This window comes from Nipponia nippon, unplaced genomic scaffold (assembly GCF_047370975.1).
Source record: "Nipponia nippon isolate SJK-2023a ecotype South Korea unplaced genomic scaffold, ASM4737097v1 scaffold_18, whole genome shotgun sequence".
Taxonomy (NCBI): Eukaryota; Metazoa; Chordata; class Aves; order Pelecaniformes; family Threskiornithidae; genus Nipponia; species Nipponia nippon.
Window position 1 is genome coordinate 10045147 of NW_028262334.1, and position 26444 is coordinate 10071590.

Consider the following 26444-nt stretch of genomic DNA (forward strand, 5'->3'; position numbering starts at 1 on the left):
TTAATGCTTCATTTTCTTTAGAAACTAGATGCCAAATCACTTATAAAGCTGAATTTTGCTAAAAACAGTGAAGGTAAGTGCAGTAATTTTCTGTCTTTTTTTTTTTTTTCCTTAATGAGTGCTTTAATAAATCTTGGTGTGTCTTACTCATGGTGAAGTTATGTGGTTTGTGTTTTCTATCATGGTTTTTATTTTCTGAATAGAACAACTGTTTCTTGTGACATGTTTACCTTTAAAGTTCCATTTCTGTTTTCTTTACGCTGGGGAGCTGTAAATTATTCAGCAATTTCATTTTACTATAGCTAGTACTGCGGTAAGGTACTATTTACTTTAGGGAAAATTTTCAGGAAAGGCTAAATTTCTATGATATGTTACCTTTTTTCTAACTTGCCTATGCCATTATTTGCTATTCAGTTGGTTTTGAGCAGCTTTTTGTTTATCAAATGATTTAGACTTAAATAAACATGTGGGATTTTATGTATAGCAGCACACGAGAAAGCAGCCTTGAGCTTTACTTCTGCAGGGTTAAAGATATAAAATCTGCCATCTAAGAGCAGATGCTATGAATAAGAGAGAACGGTGGAGATGAATTCATCTTTTACAAGGCAGATAATGATTTCTTTGAAACGAGAGTGGCCAGGATGAGGTGGGAATAAAATTTTGGAGTGTCTGTCTCCTTATCTTACCAATAGTCCATAGACTACAAGGTCTTTTTTCTAGCTGATGGATTTCTTCTGCATTTTGTGTTCCGTCTGTCTCAAGAGCAGAGTGTTAAAAAATGATCGATAGTCACTGTGGCCAAGGTTTTTGAAAAATATTGTGATATTGTGCTTTCCTTAAAGAAGTCCAGTTCACGATGCTGGGGTGGAATGACAGCAGCCACGCAGTCTCAGAAGCCTTTTCCTTAGAAAGGTGCATGCTGTGTCATTAATAGATCAAGGGAAGATGCAACAAAAGAGGAAGAGTAAAATGTTGCATTTCTGTCTATCAGCAAACTTTTCTTTAAATCTTCACATATAGAATGGTAGCTATATATGTAGGATCTTCTCTGTTCACACCTATACAATAAAAATGGTCTTCAGATACTGCAGTTTCCTCCATTTAATGATCACTCCTTAGCTGGGTACTTTCTATCCAGATCAGCAAGTGTGGCCCTCAGCAGCTCCGCTTTTGCGAGAACAGAAAACACGGTGATTTGCTCTTTTTTATGCAGCTGGAGTGAGGCCTCACATTTTACCAACATGTTTCTGTACCCATCAGTTGGGCCATGCCCTGCTGCCACCTCCAAAACCCCCTTTCTAAACTTCCTCTTGCGTTGCAGACCCTAGTGGCAGTGGCTTTCCTTCAGCGCTGGTGGCACGAATGGAAGCAGTCCTCAGCTTTTGCTCGATCTGTGTGCTGGAGGTCAGAGTGCCTCCTCTGGCTGATCAGTTCATGGGTACATACTCTGTAGGCGCCGGCCTCTCTTACCTTTGCAGGCGCTGTGAGCAGTCTCTGTTCTGGTCTTCCTGCTGGTTCTGATTTTCAGATGGTAATTAGGAAAAAAAGAACCGAATAGGCCCAACCTATTTCAAAAATCTCACCCAAACCCCCAGGTCTAGCAAACTGATCAAGTATTAATAACCTTCTTCTAATTGCTTTCTGCTGAGATCATCCAGACATTTTTCTTTTTCCTCGTACATTGCCTGCCATCAGTTTGCTTGTTGTTGACGTGCTTAATATTTATGCTGACCCTCCTGGGGAAATTCACAGCTTGATTAGAGCAGAAGCTGGGTTCCTTATTGAATAACGTGTTCAGATTTAATGGCATTCTGCTTGCCACATTTGAATACAAAATGCTCTCCTCTCCTAACAGCACAACAGCTGCCGTGAACTTTTTTGTTGGGCGTAAGCTAAACTTTATTCCTGGGAGCGCCACTGAAAATAGGGCACATTACAAGGTACAGGCTCATGCTCTCAACAGAGCTTTGATTACAACAAGAACAATTATATTGTGGTACTTCATAGATAGCAGGCAAGTTGGACAAAGTTGTGTGTTGGAGGATTGAGGGCAGTAGATTTCAAAACTGCATTTTCATTGCTTGCTTTCCGGTTCTCTTAAGTGTGACTTTTTCTATTTGGCACTGAAGAATCGAAGCATAGTTAAAACACCATTAAATACACACTAAAGTTACACTTCATTTTAAAAATTAATGTAAATATCCTTCACAGAGATAAGAGAAATGAGATCTTTCAAAACAGTTGCAGTGACTTCATGCCAAATTTAAACTTTTTTTCGCCTTCATCAGGTAAATACCACTGTCCAGTGCTGTTTACTGTATTCACCAATAACTCCCATATTGTGGCCATCAAGACAACTGGAAATGTGTTTGCCTATGAGGTAGGTTCTCTGTTGCATTTCGTTATTGATTTTCTATACTCGATGCATTTCATTCAAGATCACAAAATGCTTCAGAAAGATAGCTAAGTTTTGTTCTTGTTCTACAGCCAGGGAAATTAAAGTACAAGGAGATGGACTGACTTCACGAATTGTCATCCGACTTTTGCATTCAATATATGAACAACACTAGAATATGATTTAAAAGATATTTTTAAAACCTTTTCCTAAGTTAATCTGCATGCACTGAATTTTGTAGACTAAATGGAGTAGCTTTTATATGCTCCTCCGTTGGATTAATAGACAAATCTTCTGTGGTCTTCATTCTGATACAGAGTCATCACCATAACACAAATTGCCTCATTTCTACTCATATGAATGAATGAAAAAGAGTATTTTAAGTGGAGCTGGGGAAGGAGCAGAGAGAATGCCTTAATGGACACTTGAACTGCGTTTTTATTTGTGTTTTGTGAACGTTTGTGTGAACCCAGGTGGAATTTTAATTGTGACTTGTTTGCATAATCCTTACTGTAAAAGCAAGTTTTATTTATTTTTCAGTAACAAATCCTTCAATTAATGGATCCATATCCAGTGTTGTAAAAAGCCTGAACACTGAAGCAGCTGCTTTTTGAAATCTGTTGATGGGAAATTCCGGTAGAACTTTCAGATACTGAGAGAGGAACAAGCTGAAAGCATTGCCATCAGGGAAAAGGCTGGATTCATCACGTTTTTGAAAATTTGCTCTGTTGTAGTTGAACTGTCTTCATTCCAGCTGTGAGAGCAGTCAAGATTAGGTTAAAATAGGAAGTATGTTCTGTTCCTTCTGGAAGCATGATGCTTTGATTGCTGTGGTTAAAAGGCAAGGATGAGTTTAAGAGTAGTCTTTGTTAAATGCTTGGCGATACTGTAAAACTATTGCTCAGTTTGCCACAATTGGTAATACTGGGCTTCCTAAACAAGCTGTGCCGAGAGGGCCTGTTTCTCCTGTGGTGTGCCACTTGAAGCAATAGCATTTATCGGCTTGTTATAAGCACAGAATTAATTTATGGACTTCTGACGGTACTGGAAAAATATTATTGCTTTCATCTGAGGCGAATAGAGGACATTGGGGTGAATAAGACAGATTCGGGATTTTTGCAGGTAGACCTCCACAGTCGTCTCTCTGCATGATGTATTTGTTCGTAACGACAAAGCATTGATTCTCACTATGAAATAACACGCTGCTGCTTTGTTGAGCATCAGTTAATTTTCTCAGGTGAGCAGAAGCGTTGCTGCAGGCTCGCCGCAGCAGTTGGGGCGGACAGAGCGCGAGGGGCTAACGCAGCTCTGCCGTTGTGCGCGCTGGCCTGGGGCGCACGTGCCTCCCCGAGGGGTGCTGACGGGGGGAGATGCGGGCCCCTTGTTAAAGCCGCCTGTCTTATACCATCTGGAAAATACTTAGAAAACTGCAAGCAAGAGGTTTTTATTTTGGCAGTACTTTTATGATGAATTTGGTTAAAATGATATGCATAACTGTGGAATGGAGACTGCAAGGTTCTTTTTGTTTGTTTGTTTAAAACAAGCCACAGAAAACTGTTGAGTTTTGTAGGGGTGAAAGACTAAAGCTTCTCGTCTGTTAAAGTACACAATGAAAATATTGCAGCTTCCGGTTAGAATGAAGGGTGAAATTGTTATCTTTATCATTTGTACTCTAAGGTTTTATTGGTATCGCATATTTACTTGTAATATTTACACATTAGAATCCAATTTTTAATATCTGTGACTTTTGCCTGGCTGTTAGGCAGTTGAGCAGCTGAACATAAAACCAAAGAGCTACAAGGATCTTTTGACAGATGAGCCCTTCACTCGGCAAGACATTGTGACACTGCAGGTAAACTTTTCTCTCTGTTACGTGTCTTATAATACGGCTTTTTTTCAGAGGGTGAAATGTTGCTATGTACAGTGTTATAGCAGGAATCTAGAACAATCGAACAGAGAAACGTTGTCTGTGTGCGTGTCTTGGAGACGGGTAGAAGGTGAACTGCTGTATTTTCTTTGTTATCCAGATGAGCCACAAAGATGCCATATAACTTAGAGCTTGACAGATCCCTAGAGTGATTATTGTGTGCCTTGTAGATAAGCAGATTGTTCAACTTTGTAAATTGAAGGAGAGAAAAAAAGATGGACAGAAAAAGTAAAGGATGCCATGTAAAAATGTGAATTTTGACAAATGTATTTGCAGTTGCTCACTATTTCACTGCATCCGACTGAATATAAGATCTTGTGCGTAATTGTAACTTTTAGATATAAAACTACACATAAGATTCTGGGTTATTTTCTGTTAATCTCACCTGAAAAATTGCTGTGACACCTCTCATTTATTGTGAGACTTAACAGAAGTGCATTTGGAAAAGACTGGGTAGAGGAAAGGGAAAGATATGTCCAGAACCATCTTCAGCTCTGGACAGCCAACAGTGCGTGGTCCATGTTATCAAAAGAAATGTGATTTAGAATGTAAAGTATGTAAACTGTTAGGAAGTCAACACGTTACATTAAGATTGTGCGCCTTACTCTTTTGAAGGTGCCTAAAAGAGTCAAAGCTTCAGACAAGCATTTTTTATAGAACGTTTCTGTAAATGTAGAGGAAAACAAGCAGCAAACCAGAGGGTTTGCTTTAAGTGCTTGCTTAGAATGGTTTTCTTCTGAATAGAGTGAATACTGATTTTGACAGAATTAAAACCTAAACTAAAACTGCATTGTGAATTTCAGAGTGTAAAGATACTTATTTACAGATGAAGCTTAGTATCAAAAGATCTAAAACTTTTGTTTAAAATTAGGCATTTTTAAGCTTGCATGATTTCAAAATAGGGGAGGATTGTTGTTGTTGTTGTTGTTGTTGTTGTTGTTGTTGTTATTATTATTATTATTATTAGAGTCGTGAGTTAGTATGCATCTCATGAACAGTTGATTGCCACTAACCAAGACTAATGCAGTCTAATTTTAATAGAAAAGTATTTTTCATTTATATCTAAATTTAAATGAAATGTATCCCTTCTTCCCTACTCCCCAGTGCTGAACAGTAAATATTTTTCCTCTGTTCCTTTGGGCTTATGGCTGTTCAAGCTAATGCAACAAAGTAAAATGTTTTTAATCCAATAGAAGCAAAAAACATAGCTTTTTCAGACTGAAAGCTCCCAACAGAATGCTATTTGAATGTAACTGCATGGTTGCTAATGGATTTGGAACGGTAAAAAAAGACAACATGAGTGACTAAAAATGTTTCTGTGCATGAGTATGGAAAACCAAATTATTTTGAACAAAGAATTGCAACGTGCAGTCATTTAAAAATATTTTGGTATGTTTTGTAGGTTTGGAATTGAACGTATGTATCAAGAGTGTGTTGCTGTTACGTGCCTACCTTTGGTTTTTCATAAAAGCAAACAGATGCTATAGTCCCCTAAATCTCAAAATGCAATAGCTAGCAATTTAGGTGTTCCATAGGTGGATTTTTATCAATATTTTTCACCTTCATTCTGTTCTTGACATGTCGGGTTTCTGTCTTGCTTGGAGGAGTATGTCCATTAACAGAAACTAAGTAGACTGTGACAGTTGTCCAGTCAGTGGTGCAGTCATCCTGCCAGCTACGTGGAGGTCACAGCCAGACGTTGCCTGTACCTCTCTCACCTCCGTTTAGGATGACACTCGTAATGCCTGAGCAGATTTGTTTCTCTTAAGTAAACAGCTCATTATGGATTGGCGTTAACTTCTGCAGTGTACAATCTTGTGGTATGTTCTTCTCAAACAAGTTTAGAAATAGCAAAAATACCCCCGTCTTGGGATTGGACTGGAAGAGATTTTGACCACCTGAATGCTGTTAACCAGCTAAAGTTTAACCCTTCACTCAATTAGTTTTAAAGTATTTTTTTCAAAAAAGGGTTTTCAAGAAACAGGCTAACATGGCTTCGGGGTGCTGAATGAGAAGTAAGAGCCAGTTAATGCGCTGCACAACACCCACTGCAAACTTGCAAGTGTACCTTGATTTCCCTACTCAAACGCTGCCTTGCTGTGTTGAGGCCAGCATGCATCCCAAAGCGGTATGACTAGCCTGGGCATTAAAATTGCGTACGTATACGTGGTGTAGGAATCTGTTGTTACTTTCTTCATGTAAATTGTCGAAAGGCGGACCGATGTCTCCTCTACAAGCTCTGCTGTTGACAACACTGCAGGCAGCGTGGTGGCTTCCCACTGCCAAGCTCTGCCACCTGTGGCTTTGTTGCTTAGCCAGAGTTCGTGACTGCAATCTGTTGTGTTTCAATTTGTGGCTCTAGAGCTCTGTCCCAAATCCCGCTTCTCTTAAAAACCTTTCAATTCTGTGTTGAAATTTATCACTTTGTTGTTTTCCCATTCCCCCGCGTAAACTGGGTACTGTGGCATCTGAGGGAGCTGGAATTGAGGGTGAGTGGGTAACGCTGACCCTGCTGTTTGGCAAAAAGGTAGATATAAAGGAAGTGGCTACAAAAAACGTTCTTTGCTTTGCAAATAACAGCTGAATAGGACTGTCTGTAATAGCTGTGTTTATCAATAGAAAATAGCGTTTCCAGAGGCTGATTCTGAATGATGAAGCAGATGAGGTACCTGTGTTTGGTAGTGAAATACAACATGATAAATGGAAATTTTGAATAATGTATGTTTGCAGATTATTTGTATGATCACATTTTTCCTTATTGATACAGAAAGGGCAATCCTACAGCTGCTAGGGATGTTCTTTTACAGAATAGCAATTGACCTCAAACTTGACCTCTCTCTCCTAATGTATATAATTAAAAACAAAACAAAACAAAACAAAATTTACTCTTTCCAGAAGAGAGAGAATTGCATAAAATTCGTTTTTCTGCTCTCAGTGCTAAACATTCAAACACTAATCATAATCCATCCCTGTTATCTTTTCTGGTGAGCACCATCTCAGCTGGTCGCTTTGCCTTCAGTGATAGTTATTTGTGTCCTATTGCTCTTAAGTTTCCTTGTTAAAAAGGACAAATTATTTTGGATCTGGAACTAAAAAAAGCAAAATCACAACTTTAGTTGTTAGTAACACTATCTTAGATCTATGATGTGCTTCTCCTTGTAAAGGAATCCGCAGTGCTTCCTGCACTTCCACATATAGAAATTGCTTTTTTCCCCTGTTGAAATGCAAATGTCCTGGGGTGGAGGATGGCAGTTTTTCATCAACATATGGCGATATTATCCGGCCCCTCGGGGCAGGAGGTAAAGAATAATACCGTATCCTGGTGTGAAAGAGACATTACCAAAACTGAAATGTAGTTATTCAGGCAAAAGACGCCATGGATTCTGGCTTAATATCTTGCTGATAATGACAGAAATACACGTGACATTATTCTGCATGAAATCCTTCCTAGACACCAGCAGTCCTAGTATGACTGGATTTTTTAGACTGCAGCTCTTGACCCTCAAGTTGAAATTTCCTTTTCTTAGCTGTCTGATCTTGCCACAAACTCAAGTCAAGCTTTCCATCTTCTACAGCACAGGTGTTACATTTTTCCAAGTTTCTCTCTCCTTACAGTTTATCATTATTTCAGATAATTTTTCTCTCAACGGTACTGGTTCGTATCTCTTCTAAATGGAATATTGCTGTTGTGTTTTGTTTGTGTTTCTCATGACTCTAAACCCGCTTGTATTCTTTTACCTTGAAAGATGATCAGCTCAGCCTAACTTAGCATGCCTTGCAAATGTCGTGAATGTGCTACCAGCTGACAGACAGCTCAAGTACTTGAAGATTTATTAGTTATATTTAATGGGTAAGGTATGATGTAAAGCACTCGGAGATCTGTGGGGACAGGCCATCTGTAGGAGGAAGGCTGGTGCTGTTGCAGCTTGCTTGCAGTGTTCTTACCTCCCTTTTCTGCTTCCCATTCTGGTACGTTGCTGGTCATCATTTCACTTTGCGATTGTTTTAAAGGTAGGATTCAGTATAGCTTTGAAAGAGTTTTGACATAATAAGATTGCATTAGACTACGATTCAGAACTAGGTGATTCTTTCAGTCCTGTGTTTTACAGGTCTTCAGCTAGTTTTCAATCTAAATGTTTAACCTAATTTGAAGTTATCTTCCAAGTAAATTTTTTGGGGGTGTAATTCAGTGTTAGATCTCAAGGTCTGCTGTCCACCATTTAATCTTTGTGACAAAATCTGGTCAACAGTCTGGTAGAAATTATTATTCATTAGTGTTACTGTAAATTCCATGTGTTTCGATCATATATTTTGCAAATTATTCTTTGTGTAATGATGTGGAACTTACGAGCAAGCACTTAAATAAGTATAATCTGGCCTCCCTCGCATAAGGGTGGGCAGGCTGAAGCAAGCGCCTGCCCCGGCTCCAGATGCAGAGGGAGGAGCGGGGTCAGGTAGTGCTTTGCTGGGCACGGTGGTGGGCTCCGGCAGTCCTGCGGACCTCTTCCCATCGCAACAAGTGCGAGAGGGTCCTGAGGAGAGCAAAGTAAGAATGCTGCAGTACCCTGCTTTCACATCCCGTTTGGTAGGAAGTGTCCAGAGGAACTAAGAGCAGTTTCCCCTTTAGGCCCCTGTCCATTCTTCATCCTCCACTGCGGCTCTCTTCACAAACCAGAAACCACAGCTCTCAAATTTTTGAAGGTACAGCAGAAATTATTCCTGCTCTGGAAACTCTCAGAAGCTGTTGCTGGGCTGTGTGCCGGCAGGGGAGGGGGCTTAGTGAGAAGTGTGGCTCTGCTCGACGGGAGTGCTTGCAGGTAAAGCACTCTCTGTGCCGGAAAAATTGCAATAACCCCCCCAGCCCTGCTGTGCCAGTGGTAACAGGCACAGTCCTCTGCAGGCAGCCTGCCGAGAGCCTTCCCCGATAGATGCACGCGAACAAATGCGTCTGCGTTGCGCCACAGAAATGGAGGTGGGGTCCTGGGAGAAATAAATAGGCAAAAAGAAGTCTGGATAGAATGCAGACAGGTTTGCTGCTGTTAAAGGAAAAAAAAGGCTCATACTGTTTTGTGCTTCCTTATGTCAATTTTATTGTTTCTGTACAACCTAATCAGCCGTGGACAAGACATGGTTCCCGACAAGCTGTAAAACACCACTGGCATTTGTGGCGGGAAGCATAACTAATGAGCTAAGTTGGAGGTAGCTGAGCTGCACGCTGCTAATTGATATTTCACTCCTCAGCTATTTCTCCTTTGCTCTTTGTGTGACAGAAGGTCAGAGCAGATTTCCTCTCGGTTGTGGGTGAGGGCGAATCCTGCACCAGTGCATGTGCAGAGTGGCTGGTAAAGAAGTGACGCGTTGGGACGTGGCCGGCGTATGAAGGTAACGGTCCTGAAGAGAATTAGGGATGCAGCATGGCCGACAAAAGGAATCAGGCCTCAAAGAAATCACACGGTCTAAAACTGCGCTGCATTTGGACCTGCTTTTGGGGGGGGTTGTGTGTATGGTGCTTAAGATTAACGGCGTTCAAGCTGTTTCCCTAAGTAGGTGAAACTGAAAATGATAGGAAAAAAACAAGTGGAATAAAACTTGAGATTAATTGTTTTCAGAGCTCAGCTTTCAGGAGAACATCAAATATGAGAATTTTAATAGTCATGATAGTTAGCAACCCTTTGAAGTCTGTATCTGTGCTAGTAATTTGCTAAACTAAAGTTTATGGTTTGTAACCTTAATAAGAAAAACCCTGAGACTGCTACCCATGGTAATTTGAATACACATTTTTAAACATGCTAAGACAAACAAAAGTAGGCCAATTTACTCTTCGTGGTTCATCTTCCTTTCTGGTTTCTGTGTGCTTACGCAGAACTTATTTCTTCAGGCCTTTGGGCTTGAGGCCTTAATCTTACCGGGACGGGGAGCATCCCCGTGAGTCCAGCCTTTCTCTGACCAGGAGAGGCCGTTCATTCATTCGAGCTCAAGGCTCTGACCATGCAGGTACGGGGTGCCGTCCCTGGGGTGCCTTGGTCGGACTGCTCTCATTCTGTGCCCAGTAACTGTCGTGGGTGCAGTGAGAGGAACTTGGCAGGCTAATTATTAGGGTTTAGGCAGTTTTCTTCCTGAACTGGTATGTCTAAAGACCATGTGCGCTTTTAAAATTTACATAGACCTACCTTTAAAAAATGTGTATCTTGTGTCGTAGGACTCGGTGCCATCAGTAAGGAAATGGTTTGTGTCTTCTGCAGCACAGGTTGGACTGGTCAGATGTGCGTCTGCTCTTGGGGATGGTATAAGCAAATGGTGTCTTGTCTTTAATTTAATATTCACTGCAGTACTGTCACACTTAGTATGCGCGTTTGTCTAATGCTAATCAAACTAATTCTAATCAAACTTCTCCTAGTGTGTCATGATGCTATATTTTAGAGGGAGTAATCAATATGTCAGCCGCTTGTCCTAGGTGTCTTGTGTAAGATGACGCTCAAATTTCGACTTGGGGAACCATTTTTGAGGGTTTTTTCCACTGACAGAGAGAAACTGGGTGTGGAGTAGGCATGTGGGTTGTCTGCCTTCTCAACGCATGCTGAGACTCCTGCTTTGCAGAATCAGGAACACGAGGGACAACACTGTAAATCAAACCTTTGTCAAGGTTTCCATTTGAACAAATGGCCCACCTAGATGTGATGAAGGACCTTGTGCGGAGGACCTTGGTCTCAGTTCTCGGGCTTGGGGTTGTCTTGGGTCTCTCAGAAAGCAGATGGACGGCTGTGGTCCGCAAGGAGCGGGAGCTGCCCTGTGGCCTCTGCTGTCCTTCATACCATAATGGACGCGTTGCCTGTGGGGAGGTGAGCGGCGATTTGGAGAGCCCTGAGAAATCCCTTGCAGGGAAGGAGACTGTAAACATTTTTGCCAGAGTTGGTCAACACCTGCAACTGGGCTGGTTAAGCCAGGTAAACATTTGAAGGAACTGCGGCTGTGAAACAGTTTGAACTGACCTGATTTGTGGTACCCCGAGCACAAAATACTTGGTTTCATAAGGCACTGGCAGATGTGATGTCCTTTTATTTATTTTTAAACAATCAATAAATCAGTAAATCAAGAAGCTTTACTTAGAGGAATATAGTGAAGATGTTTTCTGGTTCATCTTTACTGCTGTCTCCTGCCCTCCCTTCTGCCCATGAAAAGTCGGTTTCAGGAGTCAGTCTTGCTCATCAGCTTTGCCATGAACAGCAGACATGTGGATTGCTATAAATCCATTCGTCTCTATTAATATTAATATACAGATTATTTTTTTTCCTTTCCTGGAAAGGGTAAGAGGTCTTACTTCCTTCACCTTTTGAGGTGGTACATTTATGTGCAAGGCGGTGATTTCTGTCTGGGAAAGCTGCAGCTCGTGATTACTGAAGAGTATCTGGGAGGAGGCGACCTGTGTGGAAACACAGAGCTCTTTCTCCAGACTTTCTCCATGCATCTTGTTGACTGTCAGACAGCGAGGCTGAAATTATCTCTATTCATACATACATAAATATGTATGTGAGGTAATAAATAATAAATACACCTGAGTGCCAGTGTCAAAGGATACAAAAATGATTAAAAAACAGGTCCAAATTTCGTATTCCTTAGTAGTTTTATTTAAAGATTGTCTGTTTCTAATGCAAGATCTTAAAGATAAAATATCTGGGTTTTTTGGCAGTCCGTGCCTTGATGAAGATCTGTCGGAGTGGTATAGTGGGGCAGGAAACAACAGAAAGTTATTATATAGCGGTTGGGAAAGGGGACAGCAGAAAGCCAGGAGGTCGTCATTAGGGTGCAGAATCACACAGCTTGATTTCAGAAATGTGTTTTGCTTTTACTACCAGCAGTTAAACTAAAAATGCACTCTTTGGTGGAAGCATACCATTACAGGGATGAATAAAAGGCATAATTCGATAATCTAATAAGTGATGGAGCTAACAGCTCTGCTTGTATTAATCATTACTTTTAGCAGAGGTGGAATTGTTGGAACTTCTTACCAACAGTGGTGGTCTGAGAAGCTTTGTTAAATTTATTTGGGATAATACTATTCATGTCAGTGTCACAGTTCTTTGCATAATACGTTGCATTATTTTTCTTCTGAACTTGAAACTATTGCATAGTATTAAGATATTTTGGGATTTTAGATTTTGAATTGTTTTCTGTAAGATAGACTTTCCAGAAATGACTGGGTGTCCTGGGCTGATGTTTTGACCTTTCTGTGCTGCAGAGGAGCTTGTGGAGAAAACCTTGAAGTCATTGTAAGAAGAGGATTAAGGGCTGTTTAATAATAGTATAATGTAACCTAGATCACCAGTAGGCATTCCTTGTCTTACTCTCTCTAACAAAAGGTCAAAGTTATGCAGAAAGTTGCCTAGAGGTAGTATAAAGACTCACAATTAATGGACTGTGTATTTTTGCTCTTTTCCTTGAGTGGTCACTCAATAGAGTTTTCATAATACCACTTTTTGTTGCTTTTTTAATTATTATTTTTTAGTTTTAAAAGTAATTCTGTAAGCACAGATTTCACTAGTAAAAAAAAAATCAAAACAGTTCTGACTGCAAAGACTTGCTCTGAGGTTTATCTGTATTTTGAAATGTGTTACAAAAGTTTACAGAGCATGTGCAAATCAGGCACACTAATGTGAATTTAAATCATAGAATCATAGAATGGTTTAGGTTGGAAAAGACCCTTAAGATCATCGAGTCCAACCGTTAACCCAGCACTGCCAAGCCCACCACTAAACCATGTCCCTAAGCACCACATCCGCCCAGCTTTTAAATCCCTCCAGGGACGGGGACTCAGCCCCTGCCCTGGGCAGCCTGGGCCAGGGCCTGACAGCCCTTTGGGTGAAGAAGTTTTTCCTAATATCCAACCTAAACCTCCCCTGGCGCAGCTTGAGGCCGTTGCCTCTCGTCCTTTGCATAGCTCTTAGACCAAACCACAGAACGAAGGAAAGAATCAGGATTGCATCTCCTCGTTCTTTCTTCTCACTAGGATAGGGTAGACTCAGCTTAGTTCTGTTACTAACTTCTGTAGGCAAAATATGTGTAATATTATGTTTGGGACTCAATTCCAGATCCCTAAGGAGCCTCCTGTGAACAGGCTTATTGCTGACGTCAGTTGGGCTTGATTGGTTTATATTTTTTCCATCTTTCTGTGGTTTGGGGAGTATGGAAGTTATTCCCTCTCTCCCTATTTGTTTGTTACGGTGGTGTCTGCCCCTCAGACTGGTCTGTTGCATGGAATGGGTGCCTAGCAAGGTCTCTGATATTTGGGTTTTCAATTATTATTTTCAGGATCCAACAAACCTGGATAAGTTCAATGTCTCAAACTTCTTTCATGTTAAGAACAACATAAAAGTAATTGATCCAGGTAAGGATGAATTGAAGGTAGGCTGAGGCAAATATGCAAATTCTAAAGACGGCGTTATGGAATTGACACTGTTTTCTGGGTGGACATCCCTTTGTGGCTAGTGGTAACTTTGAAATCTTCTTGGAAACATGAACAGCTTGTTGAAACTGTGCCTTTCACATCAAATGGTGGTAACAAATTTTGAAGCAAAGACATCATTCTTTGAGAAATCATTAACTATCGCTATTGAGTGCTCTTCAAACATGGAAAGCTTTCCATGTCCTTTAAGAGTAGGTAGATGAAAGAGAAGTGAGAAGAGGAGGAAAAATAATTTGCCAAAAGGTCCGTTAGCCTTGTACCAGAACCACGACAAGGAAACCTACATCTTCCCATACCTGTCTGCTAGACTCCCTTTCATGTGTATCAAAAATGTGTTGCCCATCCTTCTGTCTGGATGACAACGGACATCTTCCAAATTAAAGATTGGTATAGATTTTTCTAAAATAGTCCCAAAATTATTTTAATAATAAAAAAGAAAATGCCTTTTTTTTCTTTCTAGATATCTAAGAAATTTGCTTCTCAATTCTTTTGTGATTTTTTGATAGCTAAATGCTTCGTAATATCTGCTAATATGAAATTGCCGAATGAAGAAAATTCTCTCCTTTGTACTTGTGATTTCTTTTAGAACTGTTTCTGATGAGGTCTAATTGCTGATTCTAAGCATGGTGTGGTTTTCTGGGTCTTATTATGCTCATCTCTTTTTTTTTTTTTTTTAAGCTACTAGTTCTGCAAGCAAGCATCTCTCTCTCTGTTAACCCACTAAAAACAAGTGGGTATTGTCTCAGAGATGGAATGTTTAATATCCAGCAAATAGTAGGCATACCAAGACAGAGAAAAGTGGAACTTGTAAAAATTAAATTAAAAAAAAAAAAAAAAATCAAATTCTACAGTCCAGTCCACCAGCCTCCTCCCCCTGGTGTTACATTAAAGATCTGATCTTGGGATTTTTGCATCACAGGCCTGGCCATTCAGTGAGGAGACAAAGGACAGAAGTTTATATCTTGTCTTTATTGTTCTATAAAAATTTTACAAGACTTGCATGAACTTAGATAATTTCTAGTGGCTTCAAAGAAATTTTTGCAGTAGTTGTTGAAGTAGTTTTTTTTCTTTTGTTATACTTCATCATGTTGGTGTTTATTATGCTATATTTCAAGTTATACTGTTGTTAGTATTATGCATCGCTATTTGTTACTGTTTCTGCAGGAATAAATATGTTACTAGAGCTTTTTGTTTTAAAAAAGTAGAAATAATACCTGGAAGATTTTTGTGTGACTAGATGTGTAATAAACTGAAGAACAAAATAGAATTTTCCTTTTAACTCTGAATTATTAACTTTGTCTTATCTAGATGAAGAAAAAGCAAAATTAGATCCATCTTACTATTTGAAAAATACAAATACAGAGACCCGAGAGACTTTACTGGAGCTTTATAAGGAATTCAAAGGCGATGATATTCTGGCAGCTACTATGAAGGCTCCTGAAAAGAAGAAAGTGGATAAGCTGAATGCAGTAAGTTGATTTAATTTGTAGTTTGGCACTGATTGACTTCTTCAAGAATGGTAATAGATGTTCAGCTTAGAGGCCATATTGCAGTCTAAACAGACACTAATCCTTCTGTTTTCTGTTACAAATGGAAATTTGTCATAGATGAGAATGAGAATCATATTGGGATTCCTTAGAAATACATCGTATGTGTCAGTGAGTTTCTCTTTGTTAAATCACTGTAAATGAACCTAAACATTTTAGAAATGGAGCGCAATAAGAAGGAAGAATCTGTATGATGTGGTTATGAGGTATATGTTGGCAGAACCTTTTTTCCCAGGTTGTAATCTCTTGCTTTGAATTTGTTTATCATTGCTTCCTGCAGTTGTTGGCAGAGAGAACACACCTTAAGGGCAGCGCAAGTGAATCATTTCTGGTGTGGGGAAATACATAAATGATCCACAGCTGCTTCTCCATTTTTTTCCACTGGAATGCAGGATTTTTAGTGGAATATTTTAAAGGATGTTCTTCCAGGTGCATGTTACTGTGTGTTCATGGTTGTCAAGAGAAACAGTTGGTCTGCATCTAGAGTTCCTACATCAAAGGCTGTTTGAAATGGGCAAGGCAGAGTAGTATTCTTTCCTTTAGTTAATTCTGGGATGTATGTGTCTTCATGCTTTGATTATACTTAGACAAAAACGAATAGCAATGCAGCATACGGCTTTTAATGAGGAGGCTTAGTGACAGATTAGGGAGTGTATGTGACCAAGGAGCAGGATCACTTCTGCCCCTTTTTCAGGGCATCGTAGTATTATAAGAAAACAAAAGATGTAGGGAGAAAAAAAAAGAGGTGAGAGACAACGGTGGGTACTACACATGTTGGAGAGTCAGATTGTTGGCTCACGATGTGGATGGGCATAACTGTAAACTTGCATAGGGTGCAGGGGAACCTTATGGACAGAGCATTGGCCTGATCTGTGTTCTTTACAGGCGTTGCCCCAGAGCCGCTAAACGTATCTCTGGGTTTATTAGATCTTTGTCATTTACTACAAAATCCATGTGTGACGTTCACATTTCCTTTCTGCAGGAGAATTACAGAGCTCAAAATTGACATTGGGAACCACGGGACAGTGCCTCTGCACGCAGAAGGGCCATGCGTGGGGGGGGGGGGTTTGCTTTCCTCCACAGTACCTCTGTGGTTCACTGGATTTTCCTTCCACTTACTCAGCAACATTGGAGAATTTTACAGATGTCTTGCCAGCACTACGCCTTTCATATCCCCACCTGTGGACATACAAATAAATTCTGATAATAGAATCTGTATAATGATGTATTAAACAGTAGTGGAAGCAATAAACCCCTTCAGCTCAGCGCATGGGTAGCCTTACCTAACTGGAGTTTCATCAGAGCAAATGTTATGGGGAACAGATGGAGAATTATCGCGGCATCGTGCATTTGTTTCTTTCTATAGGAGCAAGAGCGGAAAGTCTGCCTTCAGAAGGATGACGTTTGTGTGTCTCTAGTGCTTATATAGTATCCTTAGTAGATAAATTCTAAGATCTAATGTCTTTTTCTCTTGCTTTTTCTTCTGCGAACAGGCTCACTATTCCACTGGAGCAGTAAGCGCTTCCTTCACCTCCACTGCAATGGTGCCTGAAACTACCCACGAAGCAGGTACCAGAACTACCTAGCTACAAGCTGTGTATTTACTGTCCGGTTTTAAGGTGTGCTCCCTAGCACATATACATTTATGAGGACTGAAGGAATGCATTGATAATTGATCAGTAAGGATGCCACGGAAATGTATTCCCTGAGCAGATATATCCTTTCCAGTGAGCTCATTCTGAAAATAAGGGAGCAATTATGAATTAGCTTTGGCTTTGCATGGCAGTTACATATGTTGAACTGAAATTAATGAGGTATTTTCTATGCCCAGGGACCACAAAATGGGATATCCACTTATGTAAGCTAGGAATGAAGTATAATCTCTCCTCAAATAGCATACAAAATCTTTACCACCGTTTTGGCCTTGCTCGGTATTGGTTAGAATTGACAGCAAATTTTATGGTGATGACTTTCGATTTACTGCTTTTCAAGGTTACACAAAAATGCATTTTAGTACAATAAAGTTATCCTTTCCTTCTCCAGCCTAAACACAAATGTATAGAATTTATTTAATTTTAGTATTGGTTAAATAGCTGAGCAATCAGCATTCCCAGTTGAAGAGAAAGGTCTGGCTTTTGGCACTAGAATTTAGAAGTATGTCACACACTTAGGCAAAGATTGAATACATTGCTAAAACTACGTTTACCAAGTTGAGTTCCTTTCCTTGGTGGATTACAGTGATTTGCAGGTGAATCTTTGAGTGTTGAAAATATCTGACTAACTGGACGTTTTGACAAAATGGAAGTGGAAACGTCCTAGATTGATCCTTTGGTTTGACTTTCCAGTAATGTTTCCAGTAACTTAGCTTCGTTTGTTTTCAGAAATGGGTAGGTCCTCATATGTCAGCAATTTGTGGTTGACTGATGACTACCTGCTTGGCTTCCAAGTTTGACAAGAAACAATTTGGTTTCAAAGTAACATTTGTGATTGGTAGACATTACTTGAAAATTATAGTTTGTAATATTGAATGCTTCTGTGTCTTAAAAATATAGATGATATTGTTGGCTCTCGAGGAGTTGGTGGCTTTCTATAATGGAAAGTGTTTTGCACAGAGATTAATGTGAGGTTATCGTAGTTGAATTGCAGAGTACGATCCTTGAATTCCCAGTACCCCAGGGGAAGAGGTCAGACAGTAGAATCTAGCAATTTTCTGATGATTTCTAAAAATCAGTGAGTAAGCTTCCAGAGAGCTAATTATTGTCTTTTGCTTTGATACAGCCGCTATTGAAGAAGATGTCGTGAGATACAAATACGTGAAGAAGAAGGGCTATGTGCGACTTCACACTAATAAAGGAGACCTAAACTTGGAGCTGCACTGTGATATGGTACTGTGTGCCCCCATAAGATGAGCCTCTCTAGATAATAAACAGAATAGGAGCTGGCAATGGAAATGTCCAAAGAAAGGAATAGTGTGTAGTTGTAATAGACACAGGTAAATAACTAGCTTTCAGTTGTTTTGGTGTGTTTTCATACATACACAAAACTCCATTGTAAAATGTATATGTATTATTTTATATACTATATTACTATATATATAAATGTTCTCTGTGAGTAGTCCCATACATTTTAGTGGACTACTCACAACATGTCAAGGTACGTGTTCAGAGCTTCAGAGGGTCAGGATGATAGTGACCCAAACAATGACAAGGAGGGTAGAGAGAAAAAAGAAGGAAGAGCCCAGAGAAGAGAGAATAACCCAAGGTTACACAGCAGGTTACTGGCAGAACCAGGAAAAAAACCTCAGTGAAACTGAGAGCAGTCTGTCAGCCTGAGTACATGTAGTTAAGATCCCCAGAAACGGTTAGATTTGCTTCTAAATCCTGAGCTTTACAGAACAAACCTAAATAAAAACCTTCAGAATATGTTTTTTACTTCCTTCTGTCTCAGTTTTTAAGGTTCAGGTTTTCAAAGATCTTTCCTTTGCCATTAAGAGGTAGAAGTTCATTTTAAAAAACAACGGACTAGAGTTTTTATAGTCAATACCATCTGATTCTGGGGGAAATCTGTGGCTCTAAAAATAATAAACATGGCAAGGCTTGTGGTAGACGGATGAGTTGTGGTGACACTGATGTCTCGGACGTCACTGCTTGCTAGTGTGCTGGCTTATTTATTTGTACAACTACATCTATAAAAGGAAAAAAGTTTTCAATGTAAAAAGCCCAAAGCTTCCGTTGTTTACGGATTTTTTTTATCTCAGGAGATTATAGGCCTGAAGGTAGATGTTTTAGGAAGTTGCAGGATGTGAACAGGGGTTTAAATGGTAAAACTTCTGCTTTTTAGAAGTTTTTTAGGCCAGTGGTGCTAGCTAGGAGCTGGGGTGCCTGGTGTGAAATCCAGAGATGCGCTGGGAGAAGGCATCCTTTTTGGCTTGGGAGAAAGAAAAAGGAGCAAACAGGACAAGCCTGCTAGCTTTCCCTTCCTTTCTCTCGTACGAGCAAGGAGCAAGATACGTGTAAACATTGCAAGCTGATCTATGGAAACAGTGTGAGAACCTCCACAGCAGCGTAGCATGCTAGTAATTCTGTAGGTCCCTGTCATCCCTACAGGTGTTTTCCATGCTCTTAAATAGTAACACTGTGTAATAAGGCAAAAAGCAGAGGATGTTAGTACAGCAATATTTGGGGGAAGCAGCAGAATGAGCAGATTGCATTGAATCATTTGTTTTGCCGTATGTTCTCAAACTGGCTCCTGGCTAACGCAGGCTGGCTGCAGCTATTCTTATCAGCGTGGTTTTTCTGGCCACATGTGGCTGGTGTCGCTCAGTCCTGAGGGCCCAGTCTCAACTGCCCATCATAATCTCCCTGGATGATATCCATTGCGTTTCCTTTTTTCCAGATGAATCCCTGTTCATCTCCCTTTCACACACGCTGCTTCCTCATGCACACGGTGGAAGTGTGCACTGTTTTACACAAGCAGACCTGCCTGAACACTGGCCTCTAGCCATCTGTTTCTTTCATTTCTTTGTGTCGATTAAATCTGTGTGAATTAAGCAGACCTTTGGCACTGCAGAGGGGAAGAAGATATATATTTAGAATAAGTAGGAAAAACTTGCTGCTTTAAGGAGGTTTTCACAACATCCACTTTAGGTCATCATCCTAGGTCTATTAAATCAGTTCTTCCGGGAGGTGCTTGTTTTTCTCCCTTTACTATATAAGGAGTTTCTGCTTCTAACTTTGGTTTTCCTGAATCACGCTGAGGTTAGGCACATAAGGTAGCTCAGTGCAGATAGAGCAAACATCTCACAAACACAGAACACATACGTAGGTCACAAACATATACACAGATCAGCTACAGTGGATCTGTTGAGATTGCAAAGCCAGACACAGAAAATGGGGAAATGCCAAAATCAAGCCTTTCTAAACACATTCAGTTCACCGTGCTTGTGAATATGCATGGTAATAGTCTCAATTAATCATATGCTGAGTTTTTTATCAGCTCTCCTGGCTTATTCGGTGCACAGACTGAACCAGTTCTGGGAGCTATTTGGAACTGCGTAGTGAAATGGTTTATATGCAGGATTTGGTTTTCCTGCAAAAGTGTAGAATGTGGGTAAGGTCCGTGAATGCAGTCGGGGGGATCTGGACTGTATCATAATGCTCGCCCAAATTAATGTTGCACAGGCTTTTTGGTGCCTGACTTTTCAGCCTTCATGATTTTTTAATGTAGTTGGCATGGGTACTACCCCAGCTTTTCAGAAAGAAATGGAGAAACAAATTTCAGCCGAAGGGACTGTATTGCTACACACCTGTATCACCAGCAGATTTGGGACCCCTGGACTCAACGCCCAGATCTGCGCTACTTGAGTGAATGAGAGAGACGATAGCAGTATTAGGTTGTCACTGCTGTTTGAATTCAGCCAAAATATGTGTGATTTGGGGAATTCATACCTCTCCTCTCTCAAGCAGTGCAACTGCAGGAGCAAGTATGTGATTTATAAGCCATATTATAGTGGTGCTTAGCTGCTTTTTTTTTTTTTAAAGACTGAACACTGCCTGACTGGTGGTTGTCTTGACCTGACCACAGGCTGCCTTTTTAATTGCTGAGCGATATCCTGCGCTCTGGTTATTATGGAAGCCACCCTAGCAGTGGTTGTATTTGCACAGTACTGCAAATACACGATTGTGAAATGCTTTAGGAAGCTTGAGGATGAAGTTGCTATATAAATATGACAAATGAATACCTGTGTCCGGAGGTAGGACTTGCAACATTCAAATTACATTTTAAAATAGTCTTACAGGTTAGATTTCAATATAGACTTTGAGGTGAAGTCTTCTTGCTGAAATAGAGAACTTAAGAGTGTATGTCTACTGAAGCTTCGATTGTATTTTCATGCCTATGGACTGTCTGTTTAAGCAAAATATCCTTGCAGTTGTGCTCTCAGCAGCCGGCACTGCTTCTGAAGTCTACCCAATATCCCCTTTGCCTTCGGAACCCCCCTTGGGTTCTTACTGCCTCTCCCTTCACTGCTCTTCTGCCTCCTGTTCTTTCTTTCCCCTGTTTTTTATGAGCTATCTCATATGGAAGTATGGATTGTTTGGAGTTCAGTCTATATCTGTATGTATGTGTGGAAACTTTTGTTTCCTGGGATCTTCGTACACTAGTACTTGAAGGTGCCAGTCAATAAGATTGATAGTGATGAGATCCTTCCTAGCACCAAAAACCTCATCAAGAAATGTTTTGTATTGATCCAGGGGAGGAGATCAGTGCTGCAGTGTGATTGAAGTCATCAGTTACTTTGTGACAGAATTCAGAAAGAGAGCATGAAATAAGGCTAGAATCCCAGTGTTTTCTGTGTTTGAAATCACTTGTTCAGAGCATCAGAAAACTTCACTTAGGTTCCAGAAAGATGATGTGTGGTGTAAGTCGTTGACCTGAGAAAAGGCAATAAAGACTTTGGAAGATAAGCTGGAATTTTTTTTTTTTTCCTCCCTTTTGAATTTGTGCCTCAAATGAGCAAAGGTACACTACTGTTCTCTCTCTGCGTCATAGCGGTGTGTAGTGCTCTTTGTTGCCGTTTGTTTTTCTCCCAGTCTTCCTATTCAGATACAGTATGTTCCTCCTGATGGGGACTAATCAGATGGCCATTTGTTAGGGACATTTTCCAGGAAGCGGAGTTCAGCTGGGCATAAGCAACATTTGTTGTATACACTAATTGGAAACAAATTTACAAAAATTCTACTTGCCAGAAGTAATTCTGGCGAGTACAGAAGATTTAACAGCATCCAACAAGTGTTATTCTCTCAGCTCTAGTCTTATGCATCGCCAAACAAATAAATTACGAAAAAATAACTGATGAAAGGCAATGAATGTCACTGGATTTCTTGTATTTTATTTACTGTGATTTTTCTAATCTCATCAAGTTCTTTTAGCTGCTTTAATCAGGATGCTGCTGGGAACAACTGTCTATATCATCCATGTGTATTCTGCTGTATTAGTGACTGTAGTGATGCAGTTACACCTTGCAGGTGGCGGAGCAGCCTCTTAAGGCAGGGTGGAGGCTTTACCCTGTGCAAAAAATCAAATTGACTTGGGTTTGGAAGTAGAAAAGCAGTGTGGTGTGAGGGATAGAGTGGAGAACTAGGAGCTGGTAAACCCTGTGTTCTGTGCCTTTGCCACGGACTTGCTGCATGATGTGGCTATGTCATTTGCTTACAGGTTTTTTTAAATCAGCGGCATCACATTTTTTTATTTCACAATGAGCAATAAATACGGGCATAATTTTTAATTCTCAGGCAATAAGATGTGTCATAGATGCCTGATCGCTGGAGGTAGGCTACACAAATAACCTCGGCTGCCTGTTGGAATCAGCAGCCCTGCATAAGAAGAGGCAGAGTAGCAGACTCCTAGTCTCTGCACCTCTGAAAGGGAATAAAAAAAAATTCCTGCTTTCGCCTCTAGTTGCTTTGAGGCTTTCCTGTTGAGTGCTTTACTTTATTTTCATTGTGCTATGGAAACATAAATACAAAAAAATCTAACACTCCAGAAGACCCCGTCGAAATGATGATCAGGAGGTTTGGTGTGCTGTCGCCCTGCTCTCCTTGGTGAGTTCTCATCGTACAGGTGGTCGCTGTGGGGTAACGAGCTGGTGGTTAAGCACGTGCCGATAGCAGTAATTGAATACTAATCCCTAACTGCCATGGCAGTTTTTGTAAATTCGCCCGTCTCTCTCAGGTTTAATACTTTTAAGGTTTAAGGGCAAGTTGGCATAACAAAGAAGAATGTGAGATGCATTTCAAAGCTCTATCCAGCACTCCACAAATGCTTTTTGAGGTTTTAGGACCTGGCAAACTCTGCTTAATGATGATGTCTTGGCATAACTATCTGAAGAAGCCATTATTCTACAAACACTGGTGTTTTAATCTTTTGAGGCCCTCTGACCTGTTAAATATGCCTGTGCTGTATAAATGTGTAATCTAGCCCCTGGTCTTTGAAATCGTCTCTCCTTTTGTGTGAGGGACTTGTGAAGATCAGAAGCCTGTAAACTTCTTATCCATTTCCAGTGGGAAAGAAGTGAGTTGCTGGAAAAATCCTGTGACCTCCTGGCATGAGGAGGTTCCCCAGTCTTCCCAAATCTCTCGTTTTCTTTCTGATTTAAACGTCCGTTCTACTCACTTTCTGTCAGCATTGTGGTGGCACTGTCCGGCAAATAACTGGCTGATGTCTTGAGCCGGTGCCTTGTTCACTCAGTAATATGGTTGTAGGGATGAAGGACAGTCATCTTGGCAAGGTTGTAAATGGCTTATTTGGTTTTTTTTTTTTTATCAAAGTAGGTCATTGTAGGAAGAGCTGCAACTTTCAACTTGAGAAAGCAGAAACGCTTTCGTGCAAGATGTTAGTAGGAGATGCCGTATCTGGATGCTGCCGTTGTGCACTTGTCCTCAGTGCTCTGTTGCAGCAGCGAGGGGACAGTGGGAGTCCCCGATGTCCCCTGCTGCCCGTGCTCGAATGGGGCGTGCGGTGTGGGGTTAAGGGAGCCTCTCCCTGCGCCCCGGGGCTTGCTGCCCTCGGCGCTCTCTGCAGTTTTCCGGCAGCCTTTGGCCTTGGGTAATTGGTGGGAAGGCATTTTGCGCGTTTGGACCTTTCTACCTCCCCAGCCCCCCGACAAGCTGGATCTGGGGAGGGAATCGATTGTTACTGGATTGTGTCACTTGTTTTTTGACATTTGACGGTGCAGGCATCCCATAGCAGCTGCGTCTGCCACTTAGTGATCCCGAACCCGAGGATGAGGTGGGCGGTGTGGAGTTACACAGCTGCTGCTCTTCATCTTCCTCTGACACGTTCCTGTTCGTACCTTGGCCGCTCCAGTGAGAGCGGGGTGACCTTGGGAGGCTGACAGCTACCAGAGCCTCGCTGTCTAGCGTGGAAGTGCTTACAGGTAGCATCTTCTGAAAAGGTGGAATTTATGTGCCAGTTGCAGACTGCCGAAATGCCAGGGAGCCGCTGCGGGACCTGCGATACTCCCGAGTTTTACAGCTGCTGGAGGTTACTCAAGCAATTAAAGTTGCGTGTCATTTAGAGTATACCTATGTCCTGCTTGCCAGCCCCATCCTCATCAGCACCCAGCCCTGCACCGCGCTGTCTGACGAGCTCCTCAACCCTTGCGTGACTGACAAATCTGAGAGGGGGGAGACGATTGTTTTCTCTTCTACCACTGCAATAAATAAAAGTTAGAGGAAAAGTAATGACTGCGGCTAGGGATGATGACTCTGCCTCTGGAGAGCTAGTAGTTAACATTGACAAATTAGATGAGTGAATTAGATGCCTTGTTTAACTTGAGTTGTGCTCAGCTAAACTGATTGATGGGCACTGTATTTGCAAGGAAGTGAAAAATAAAACTGGAGTATGTCATTTTTTTGCTGGCATCTTGTCTAAGCTGAACATTTCGCTTAGGCTTTGAAAAAGTTTTTGGTAGCATCATTAATGTCAATACTGTTGAAGAAATGGCTTTGAAAAGTGAAATTTAGCTATCTGCTGGAATCTTTGCTAGGTAGCTAATGAAATTATGGTGGGTTTCTGTGTAATGAGAATGCAATAATTCTGCTCTTTGTTCTAAGCAAACTTTGAGGCTTTGAGGTAGCAAAATAGGCAAATGTTTGCTATCGAGTCAGCAATCTATTACCTGAGGCATCGTTTGCTTGTTCTGATTCTTTTTAATATCAGTCAGGGTTTGGCCAAGTGTTTTACCCCGCAGCGCCCTGGTGCTTTCATCTCTCCCAGTGCTCTCTCGCTGGAACCGTGCTCTTCTGATGACGGATCACCAACTGACCTGGGCGCGTTGGCTCGCTCTATGACCAGATTGAGAATGGTGTCCCTTAGGTGAACGGTGTCTTTTTTGCGCTGAGCCACCCTAGGCAGCTGGTGTTCGCCACCACAACCTGTCACCGGCCCGACCCCTCTCGCGTGTGGGGAACTGTTAGCAGGCAGGTGGAGCTGGCAGGGGGTGGCAGTCGGGTCTGTAATAAATGCGTCTCCAGAAGGAAATGTCATGGGCTGCCTGCAGTGAAATTCCCCCTGTGCTCTCGCAGTGGGCTTTGTGGAGTTTGGGATTTTCTTGTCTCTCTTGCTCTGAAACAAATGGAGTGCAAAGTGAAGTAGGGTAGCTTAAATTGCCTTCCAGTGCAGTATTATGCATTGAAATGCACTAGAAACATTTATATGTCCAGTTTCTTTCCGTGACTTAGTGGAGGGAAAACACTTGCACCTGATAGATGGAGATGCCTGAAACTGCTCCATTACAGCTGCCTCTGACTAAGCCTGTGGGATGGGTAGGCTACGAGGACTGCAGATTGAAAGGGATGGGGTGAACCGAGTTTAAACCTTACCAAATCACCTCTTTATGGGCTCACGCATTAAAAGAGTTGCTAGAATGAACCATTGCAAGAGTGAAAATGCTCTATGTAAAAAAAAAAAAAAAAAAAAAAAAAAAAAAAAGGTAAATGGACTAAAGCAAAACAAAATCCACCTTGCCTTTTAAGGGAGATCTATGTTAAAAAAATTGCAAGCTTCATTTGAAGCTTTAGAAATTTCCATCACTAGTTCATGCCTCTTAGTAGCGGGATTCTGGCATTTGTGTGATAAGATGAAGGCTGTAAAATGCAATTTTAATTTGTGTGGAACAAGCTTTTCATTATTTCAGATTATTTCTGCTTTGAAACATGGGGTTAATGAGCATATATCAAGGCCCTGTAGTTTAGTGCAAGTACTACAGTTCATCCAATTTAGAGAGACAAAGAGAAATAAAAGGGAAGTGGAATTAGCACAAGGAAATTATACAGATGTGCAAATGACAGCTTCTGAATGCTTAGTGTGAAATTTCTCTTCAAGGTTCATGCAGATCCTCAAGGGATGGAGCATTTTGAAATGATTAGCTCTTCACATAGTAAAGCCTTCTTCCTCGCAGTCATGGCAACGACTCAGAAGCTCCTCTCTTTTCCCATCTCCCGTACCTTGGCAACAGGAGTGCGCAGGTCTTTAATCTACTTCTGGTTGGCTCTTCAGCTGCCTGATACAAATTCTGAGTTAAGGTAACTTTTACAAATGTAATGACCCATTTTA

At 41.0% G+C, this 26444-nt stretch overlaps 1 protein-coding gene across 10 annotated transcripts in view; it reads left to right on the forward strand.

Annotated features, from left to right (window-relative positions):
- Window positions 1–26444, forward strand: part of PPIL2 (peptidylprolyl isomerase like 2) — a 75100-nt gene that overhangs the window by 16608 nt on the left and 32048 nt on the right. For 7 of the 10 annotated variants that reach the window (XR_015704043.1, XR_015704045.1, XR_015704044.1 and 4 more), the window contains 8 exons: window positions 22–73; window positions 2289–2380; window positions 4158–4247; window positions 13629–13704; window positions 15091–15251; window positions 16823–16898; window positions 18108–18214; window positions 26214–26413. Coding sequence is in view for 7 of the 10 variants with exons in the window: in XM_087754486.1 (XP_087610612.1) it covers window positions 22–73; window positions 2289–2380; window positions 4158–4247; window positions 13629–13704; window positions 15091–15251; window positions 16823–16898; window positions 18108–18214; window positions 26214–26413 (854 nt within the window). In the remaining 3 variants the exon portion in view is untranslated. The remainder of the gene's footprint in view (window positions 1–21; window positions 74–2288; window positions 2381–4157; window positions 4248–13628; window positions 13705–15090; window positions 15252–16822; window positions 16899–18107; window positions 18215–26213; window positions 26414–26444) is intronic. The other 3 variants (XM_087754491.1, XM_087754489.1, XM_087754488.1) reach the window with 2 other exon arrangements.